Source organism: Sinocyclocheilus anshuiensis, unplaced genomic scaffold (genome assembly GCF_001515605.1).
Source record: "Sinocyclocheilus anshuiensis isolate Anshui unplaced genomic scaffold, SAMN03320099.WGS_v1.1 scaffold78, whole genome shotgun sequence".
Lineage (NCBI taxonomy): Eukaryota > Metazoa > Chordata > Actinopteri > Cypriniformes > Cyprinidae > Sinocyclocheilus > Sinocyclocheilus anshuiensis.
Window position 1 is genome coordinate 3976421 of NW_015544250.1, and position 9599 is coordinate 3986019.

General features: G+C 36.5%; 1 protein-coding gene across 3 annotated transcripts in view; it reads left to right on the plus strand.

Moving 5' to 3' along the window:
- The first annotated feature begins 346 nt into the window (after window positions 1-346).
- LOC107697971 (rac GTPase-activating protein 1-like) overlaps window positions 347-9599 on the plus strand; it is an 11067-nt gene continuing 1814 nt past the window's right edge. Inside the window, exons 1-15 of one of the 3 annotated variants that reach the window (XM_016498873.1) lie at window positions 347-440; window positions 2532-2622; window positions 2708-2910; window positions 3001-3143; window positions 3490-3559; window positions 3754-3807; window positions 3892-3969; window positions 4280-4397; window positions 4828-4979; window positions 7025-7189; window positions 7345-7440; window positions 7520-7718; window positions 8508-8613; window positions 9212-9344; window positions 9444-9573. In XM_016498873.1, the coding sequence (XP_016354359.1) occupies window positions 2538-2622; window positions 2708-2910; window positions 3001-3143; window positions 3490-3559; window positions 3754-3807; window positions 3892-3969; window positions 4280-4397; window positions 4828-4979; window positions 7025-7189; window positions 7345-7440; window positions 7520-7718; window positions 8508-8613; window positions 9212-9344; window positions 9444-9573 (1732 nt within the window). In that variant the 5' untranslated portion in view covers window positions 347-440; window positions 2532-2537. Of the gene's footprint in view, window positions 441-1804; window positions 1991-2526; window positions 2623-2707; window positions 2911-3000; window positions 3144-3489; window positions 3560-3753; window positions 3808-3891; window positions 3970-4279; window positions 4398-4827; window positions 4980-7024; window positions 7190-7344; window positions 7441-7519; window positions 7719-8507; window positions 8614-9211; window positions 9345-9443; window positions 9574-9599 lie in introns of those variants that run through there. The other 2 variants (XM_016498872.1, XM_016498871.1) reach the window with 2 other exon arrangements.

A 9599-nucleotide genomic window follows, 5' to 3' on the forward strand; every position in this document is an offset into this window, starting at 1 on the left:
TGCCATGACTTAAAAAAATTTCAACCAAACGAGACAGAATTTTACGTTTTGTTTTTGTCAAATTTTGCATTTTTTAATGCACTATTTAGTACGCAATTATATACATATTTTGAAATTGTTGAGTGTACTATAACTAGTAAAAGACCCGATTTGTCAACAAGCAGTAAGTACAGCAGACAGAAGCCCCTCATTATTTTGTAGAACACGCCGACTGTACGTACTGCGTCGACGCACATACGTCAACACGCCCGGCCTGCGATGATTGGCTGGCGGGTAAATTTGAAACGCGACTCCTCTAGACGCTAACGTTAACAACATACCCCGGTAAACCAGTTTGAACAAACCGGTGCGGTGCTGTTGTGCCTGGAGAAAAATTCTTTTTAGGTTCTAGTTTTGAATCACATTGTTTCACGCACAAGGCTGGAAGTCTACACAAATCCGTAAGTTAAAATATCTGACGACTTGCTGTAATGAATCAATGTTTGTAGTGTTTGTTCCTAATGACGAGTCGTTTGTAAGACACATGCTGGTGTTTTACTGTATGTATTGTGTTATCAACAATTCTAGCCTCATAACCCCAGCAAAAACGAGTTTGATACTACTTTATTAGCATTACTGTGGTGTGCAACGTTAGTACACTTTTTTTCAAAGGATTAAAAAATATATGTTACTAATATTTAATATCGTCACTTTATTATGCACTTTTACTCTTTTACTTTTTGGTATTATTGTTATCATCATTATTTTATATATTTTATTCAGATACATATTCATATTAATTATTTGGCCACGCCCCAAATATTATGTATGGCTGAAAAGCCAAACAGGGGCATGTATTGTTTGTCGCGAGATACTAGCAATAATCATATGCCGACTTAAAATAAAGTTGCTGGGTCTTAGAACGATATAGAATCAAAATAAATCTGCCTAGCTAGTTAATAGATAGATAGATAGATAGAGCGAGCATATATAAAAAAGTGAAATATCAGTCAGACATACTATTTAGGTAGAATGAAAATAGGCTTGAATTACCACTTATGCATCTACAGAAAGGAAGTATTAATTAACTAATTTAGCTATTTTATTTATGTCTGGCCCACTTAAATTACCAGCATCAAAAGCAGCCCTAGGACAAGGTTTTTAAATCTTAGATTCTACAGACCCCTAAATATGATCATCCTCATGCAAGGGGTCCCATTATAAAATTGAAAAGGCATCTATATACTGTATAAACTGACCCAGTTTATAATGTGAAAATTAATATTATAAATATGGGTAAACTATTATTTGGAAAATATTTATTTTCATTTACATTACATTATTACATTTCTTTTTCTAAAACACTGTACCGTCAGATGTAGTATTTATTTATTTATTACATTTAAATTACTTATTTTAATATTTTTTGTTTATTATAGTCAAATGTATTTATTTATTTAGTTACATCGTATTTTTTATTATCTAATCATTATCTACATTTTTTACGCTGCTTTTCTCAGAATTTATTTCATGGACCTCTTTATACCAGAGTTCCTTTCTATTGTTTATAGTCCCATGACTTAAAAAAATTTCAACCAAACGAGACAGAATTTTACGTTTTGTTTTTGTCAAATTTTGCATTTTTTAATGCACTATTTAGTACGCAATTATATACATATTTTGAAATTGTTGAGTGTACTATAACTAGTAAAAGACCCGATTTGTCAACAAGCAGTAAGTACAGCAGACAGAAGCCCCTCATTATTTTGTAGAACACGCCGACTGTACGTACTGCGTCGACGCACATACGTCAACACGCCCGGCCTGCGATGATTGGCTGGCGGGTAAATTTGAAACGCGACTCCTCTAGACGCTAACGTTAACAACATACCCCGGTAAACCAGTTTGAACAAACCGGTGCGGTGCTGTTGTGCCTGGAGAAAAATTCTTTTTAGGTTCTAGTTTTGAATCACATTGTTTCACGCACAAGGCTGGAAGTCTACACAAATCCGTAAGTTAAAATATCTGACGACTTGCTGTAATGAATCAATGTTTGTAGTGTTTGTTCCTAATGACGAGTCGTTTGTAAGACACATGCTGGTGTTTTACTGTATGTATTGTGTTATCAACAATTCTAGCCTCATAACCCCAGCAAAAACGAGTTTGATACTACTTTATTAGCATTACTGTGGTGTGCAACGTTAGTACACTTTTTTTCAAAGGATTAAAAAATATATGTTACTAATATTTAATATCGTCACTTTATTATGCACTTTTACTCTTTTACTTTTTGGTATTATTGTTATCATCATTATTTTATATATTTTATTCAGATACATATTCATATTAATTATTTGGCCACGCCCCAAATATTATGTATGGCTGAAAAGCCAAACAGGGGCATGTATTGTTTGTCGCGAGATACTAGCAATAATCATATGCCGACTTAAAATAAAGTTGCTGGGTCTTAGAACGATATAGAATCAAAATAAATCTGCCTAGCTAGTTATATGAAATGGTGCACACACTTAAAATGTTTTTCTGCAATGCAGGAGGACATGGAGACTGCTGTGATCAATCTGCACAGCATTTTTAATAGCCTGCAGGCACAATTTGATGTTCTCAATGAAAGCATTGAGCCTCGTAAGTACTGGTTGTGGCTTGAAAAATTGAAATAAAATGCATTCATTCACTAAATATTCACTGCCATTCTTTATCTCATTGTCAGAGTTCATTCAGATGGCCTTGAACTTTGAGGACAGCCGTCGTAAATGGCTGAGACGCGAGCAGGAGCTAAATGCATGCAAGGAGGTGCTCACCAAGGCCGAGACGGAGCGAGGAGCTCTGGAGATCAAGCTGAAACATGCCCGCAACCAAGTAGATGTGGAGATCCGTCGGAGACAGAAAGCTGAGGCTGACTGTGTGAAACTGGTTTGTAGGCCTCTTTTTGCATGTTGCTTGTGCTGTAGACCTGTTCTCTGAATTTTAGGCTAAAACCAAATGTTTTCTTCTACTCTGCAGGACCGTCAGATCCAGCTCATCCGGGAGCTGTTGGTGTCTGAAGGTTCCAGTAACAGCATCCAGTTAAATGAGGAGCAGCGGTCAGCTCTGGCCTTTCTGAATGCCCGTTCCCAGAATCCTGCAAACCTCAACACTAGCCGACGGTAAGAGAAAGAACATGAAACCACATTATCAACTAGTAAATCAAATTACTTCTGTAATATGCTAGGTTTCTGAGAAAACCTGGTTATTCTTTAAGAAATCCTTCAGGATTTGATTGGAATCATAAAGCGTAAGATCAGGGTTTTTCAATCTTTTAGATGCCACAGAAAACAAATATGATCATCCTTTTGTGAGGGGACCCCTTTTTAATGGACTAATTATAAGGAGATAATTACATGAATGTCATAAAGACAAAATAGTTGGTTTTTATGATTTAATTGTTTCTTACTGCTGTAGGCTGTAACTTGTCTTGCCTTCATTTTGTTTTTCACACTCTTTTTCTTCTAGATTGACCACCATTGATGAATCAGCCTCTATCTTGTCAGACATCAGTTATGATAAAACTGATGATTCTTTGGTATGCCATTTCCTTTCATATTAAAAACATTAATCATAAATGTATTTCTGTCTCAAACCTGACGGGAAGAAAGTGAAACATTTTAAAGAAATTGACTTTAACGTTTTAATTTTGTTAGACTGGCTCATCTTTTATTGGTTGGAGTTTTGTTGTTGCAGAAATAGATTTTTAAATTAATTTTTCTTTGAATAAAGGACTGGGACTCTTCTGCAATCAGGACTGTTCGTCTCAAGAAACGGCAAAAGAGAGTAAGCTTCCCAACAAAGCTGTATTTAATAAAATTTCTTCCAAATTTCAATCAATATCTGATCATTCAATCTGTCTCAATGCAGCGCTCCTCCCGAAACCACACAGATGGTCCCCCTGCCGCTGCCAAGAGGTCCCGTTCCACCGGCCGCACCTCTGAGAAAGTAAGAGAGGGTTACATAAGCATAAGACTGACTGTTTAAATTGGGGAAAGACTCTTCAGTTTAAAGGCTCCCTGTAGGGCTTAGCTTTAGTCAGTACGAGTAAAATGTTTCCACCAATCCCTACAACCCATATGAGTGTGAATATTGGAAGGTTTTGTCTTCTTTTGACATTGTGAGAGCCAACAAGCTATTCCCTGGTTGTTTTTGATGTTGGAATGCTGTTATTGTCCAGTTAATACCACCATATTTTAGTTGAATGTGTAGTCAGTTAGAAATTGTTTGACAGTTCATTCAAGTCACGTTTTATCAGGGTAATGAGTCTCTGGTGGCTAAGACCACCGTGACGGTGCCCACTGATGGCGGACCCATTGAAGCTGTCACCACAGTGGAGGCTGTTCCTTACTGGACCCGGAGCCGCCGAAAAACTGGTAAGCTCACTTCCTTAAATTTAATATTGTCATTCATGAGGGCGCACATTTCAGAGCAAGAGAATATTTGCATGAGTCATTGATTATGCAATTTTCTTATTGACTGAATAATAATGTGCAGGCTGCTGCTGTATTATAAATAAGCTCCGCAGTGAGTCATGATATGTGGTTTCAGTATCATAAATGTGTGTTTTTATTGAATAGGGTCAAAGATTAATTTTTTAAATAATTTAATACATAGTTTGTAGGACTCTGGGGTGTTTTAAATTGACCCCTTGTTGAGTCTCCAGCATGGTACTCTTTATATTTGTTTGTTTTGTATGGGATGTTCTTCCTGATCATTTCTCACACGCTGAGCCTTTGCATTTCTGTTTAAGTATTCTGCAGTAGTGAGTGAGTGAGCAGTGCTTCTCTCTGCTTTGTTCTTCAGCTGCTCTGGAGTGGGACACTGCTGACACAGACTCTGTTCAGTCTATGGATGTGTTCAAGCAGCCCAGTCAGCCCAATGGAGAGACCAAGGCAGGGCCCAGCACTCCCCAGGGCAACGGAGGTGTCCGTCTGCATGAATTTGTCTCCAAAACGGTATGATGCGGTGTTGCATACAAAATCTCTGAAATCAATGCTCTTCTCCAGTCGCATTGCTCTTGAGTCCCAACCAGAGAGTTAATTTCTCCTAGTTTTTGCAGTTATACAATTGTTAGTTCCATTTTTATAATTTGATTGCATAAGTCAGGACTTTTCAAAATTGGGTTCATGCGGGGAAACGGTTGATGTAAAGCTAATAAATAAATGTGAAATTTAAAATGAATTAAGACATTTAAACACAAAAGATATTTGAGTATTTTATGAATATTCACAAATATTTGATTTGTTTGCCTGCATGTGACCATTAACCAACATTAGTGAACTGTTAAATGATTAAATCTCTTAAGTCTAAAATCTCTTCTTTAAAGTTACAATGAAATGGAAGTAGTGACAGATCTTTCTTCAGTATTGTATCTACTTAAAATAAAATGTAGGGAGTGACTTCTGTGCACTGGTTGGTGAATAGATTTTGAGATGCGGGCATTTACACTCAAAAGCAGAGGTAGATGAACGTGAGCTTGATGGATTGTGGATTAAATAATCGGAGAAGACTTGCATATGTCTGTTTTTAACACCCAAAGGTCCAGTTATGACATTTTGATTTAAACATTGCAAGGTAAAAATGGAAAGAAAGAAAAAAAAAATTAGAATTGTTCACAATAAGTTCTGTAACATTTAGTGTGAATTTCATGACTTTAAGTCATGATAAATATTTTTGGTCACAGTGGTTCAACTGACAAAAAAGTTTGGGAATTCCTTGGTTAAGCGATGAGTGCTAGTATAACAGTAATAGGGATGTAACGATTACCGGCTTGACAATAAATCATGATAAAATTCCCCACGGTTAGTATTACCGTTTCATCCTTTAATTATCATTAAAACCGTATTAGATTACCGCGATTTGAACAACTCGCGATAAATAAATACTGTCCAGCATAAAGCACAGTTTTAAGTAACAGTCTCGGAGTAGTTTCGTTTTGAGTGAGAACAGGGCGGAAAAGCTGGGAGGTTTTAAAAGAGTGCTAAGGGAATTATACAAATGAATATATTAATTAATTATATGAATGTACCTCTGAATATTCTGACTGTCTTCAGAAACGATTCGACGGCATTTTGTTTTCATCTTCGCTCCATGTAATACCTAAAGGAAGTGTTCTTAATCGCAATACTGCTTTGTCCACGGAGGTTACGGAAACAGCTCTATTTCAGCTTTTCCATAAGCGCCATCTGCTGTCAGCGAGTGGATTTACAGAGACTTATATTTTACATTCAGTCTGAGTGCAGTTTCTGTCTGGCCAAAAATGGACCAAATTTGCATGCCCTGCTGTAAATTTTGACCGGTTGATGGAAAAACAAGCTTATGTGGGTTCTACACATTTAAACAATTCAGGTAAGTTATCTAGAATTATTTATGGAGCAGATAAAATATCATGTATTAATCCATTATCATTTTGACCTATATCTTTTCTTTATTTAAAGGCTGAAATGTGACGTTTACCTTTTTATTAAACTTTTTCAAAGCTTTATTTTAACATTTACATTAGATATTTCAACATGCTATTAAACTGTTGTCAGTCAAGTTGTCATTTAAAATCCGAACATCATTGGTAATGTTATTGTTTTAGTGATTATGCAAACAAAAAGTCATTTTATTTGTTGTTTGTTGATTTTTAAATATAAAACTTGAAGTGATTTCAGCACATTTTAACAATACCGTGATAATACTGATAACCGTGACAATTTTGGTCACTATAATCGTGATAAGAAATTTTCATACCGTTACATCCCTAAACAGTAACATTCATTGTTCATACCGATTCTATGGTTTGCAACGTTGTACCTATTTCAGTTATAGCAAAAAAAAAAGGCAAAATAGTAGTCCATATTATGTCTCAAATGTCCACACCAAGTAAAGTTTTCAAAGCATGTAAAACTGACACAAAACTATACCACTCCAATTATAATCAATGAAGTTATCTGCACAGGTTTGTGTTTATAGCCCTCACAGCTCATATCTGCCTGGCCCTTGTGATTTTTCCTAGGTGATCAAGCCAGAGTCTTGTGTGCCATGTGGTAAGAGGATCAAATTTGGGAAGATCTCTCTGAAGTGCAGGGACTGCCGTGTGGTGGCCCACCCTGAGTGCCGTGAGCGCTGCCCTCTGCCCTGCATTCCAAACATGACTGGGACTCCAGTGAAATCCGAGGAGGTGACAAATCTTTATGAAGCTTTTTCAACAAGCTCGAGTATTTCCGCCTCTGTTTTACTGATTTTTTAATTAAAATAAGAGGCTGCATTGGACTCTTAATTTCTTTAAACATGTATACCTTATTCACTGATTGCTTCTGGTGTGATTTTCAATAGGGCATCCTAGCAAATTATGTGTCCACCTCCTCTCCCATGATTCCTTCGCTAGTAGTGCACTGTGTTAATGAGATTGAGCAGAGAGGCCTACATGAGGTAAGTCGATAAAGAGGCAGAATTCTTGAATTCTAAACAAGACCAGTATGGTCTGAAAACCTGCATATTCCTTTGATAGACTGGTCTGTATCGGGTGTCTGGCTCTGATCGAGTAGTCAAGGACCTGAAAGAGAAGTTCCTGCGTGGGAAGACTGTTCCCTTGCTCAGCAAGGTGGACGATATCCATGCCATCACTGGCCTCCTCAAGGACTTCCTGAGGAACTTCAAAGAACCCCTGCTGACCTTCCGCCTCAATCGTGCCTTCATGGATGCTGCTGGTTAGTGTTGATGAATGTACACCGCTGTTCAAAAGTTTGGGGTTTGTAAAATTTATTTTTGAGGTTTTTGCAAGACATCTCTTATACTCACCAAGGCTGTTTTATTTGAACATTACAGTAAAGACAGCAATATTGTGAAAAATTATTACTTTATGGTTTTAATATATTTTATGTAATGTACTTTTTGCCTGTGGTGGCAAAGCTGAATTTTCAGAATCATTACTCCAGTCTTCAGTGTCACATGATCCTTCAGAAATCATTCTAATATGCTAATTTGGTGTTCTAGACAATATTATTAATGTTTAAAACAGTAGTGCTGCTTAAATTTATTTTATTTTTTTTGTGGAAACCATGATACATTGACATGGGATTCTTTGAATTTTATATATATATAAATAAAAAAAAACTTCAGTTATTTCATAACATCACCTGATCTTGAACGATTTAGTAATTTTTTTTCTTTGTATTACAATTTGCCTTTTTTTTGGCCCTGTAGCGAGTATGTTTGGGCCCCTTACGACTCCTGACCAGCAGATGAGCAAGACCCCATCCTCCAGCTCTAGACAATATTATTAATGTTTAAAACAGTAGTGCTGCTTAAATTTATTTTATTTTTTTTGTGGAAACCATGATACATTGACATGGGATTCTTTGAATTTAAAGTTGAAAAGAACAGCATTTATTTGAAATAGTAGTCTTTTGTAACATTATGAATGTCAATTTTTGGTTATATATAATAACAGTACATATCAGTACATTCAATAGTAACTATTCAGTCTTTTCTCATAGAACTCTCCGATGATGACAACAGCATCGCCTTGATGTATCAGAACATCAGTGATCTTCCACAGCCCAACAGAGACACTCTGGCCTTCCTCATCATGCATTTGCAGAGGTAAACCGCACACATGGTCTCTGATTCTACGGTCTGCTTTATAGCTGGTGCCGCTTGCTAATATGTTATGTTTCTTACCAGATAACACTTACATTTGTGACATTTAAAAGAGTATTCCAGGTTTAACGCAACTTTGTTAAACATCAGTTCCTTAAGGGGTTGTTGTACTGGAGGGTATAAGTGTAAGTATAAATGTTTATTTTTAAGCATTACCAAAAACTTTGCTTTAAGTATGATGGTTATACTCTTGAAATGGTGTTAAATTTGCATATTTTTAATTTATTTGTGGTGCTGTAAATTCCCTATAGACATCCGCATCTTATCAACAGTTAAACTTAACCTGTATTTGACCATGGGATTATTTCTACAACAAACAAAATGTCAATAATATTATGGTTGCAAAATTGGTACTAGATATGTATGCCATCAATCTTGGAAACACTTTTTTTTCTTTCCTCAATGTTTTCTATTTCCCCCTTTTTAACAGCAATTATATGCAATATAACACGAGGAGCTAATAAAGAACTATCTTGCAGACCATTTACTGATCAATAAAAGTGATTGTATGGGTTGATGCATTCATTTCCATCATCTTCAGGGTGGCCCAGAGCAAAGATACAAAGATGGACATAACCAATCTGGCTCGTGTATTTGGGCCCACAATTGTGGGTCATACCGTGCCTGACCCAGATCCAATGACCATTCTGCAGGACACAAAACGGCAGCCAAAAGTAAGTGATCTTACTTGGGGTCTGGGGTCTGCAAAAGTGTACCTTTTTACTTTTTTGTGTTTTGGCCCAGAATTTTTCACCAAGCTCTTTCTCTCTGAGGTGGTTGAGAGTCTCCTGGGTCTGCCTGTGGAGTACTGGAGTCAGTTTATGATCAGCAACAATAACCAGACTCACAATGATAACATGATCATTGAGAACGCCAATGTCCACGCAACTCCTGATCAGAAAAGTATGAATTTCACAGACAAACACTTA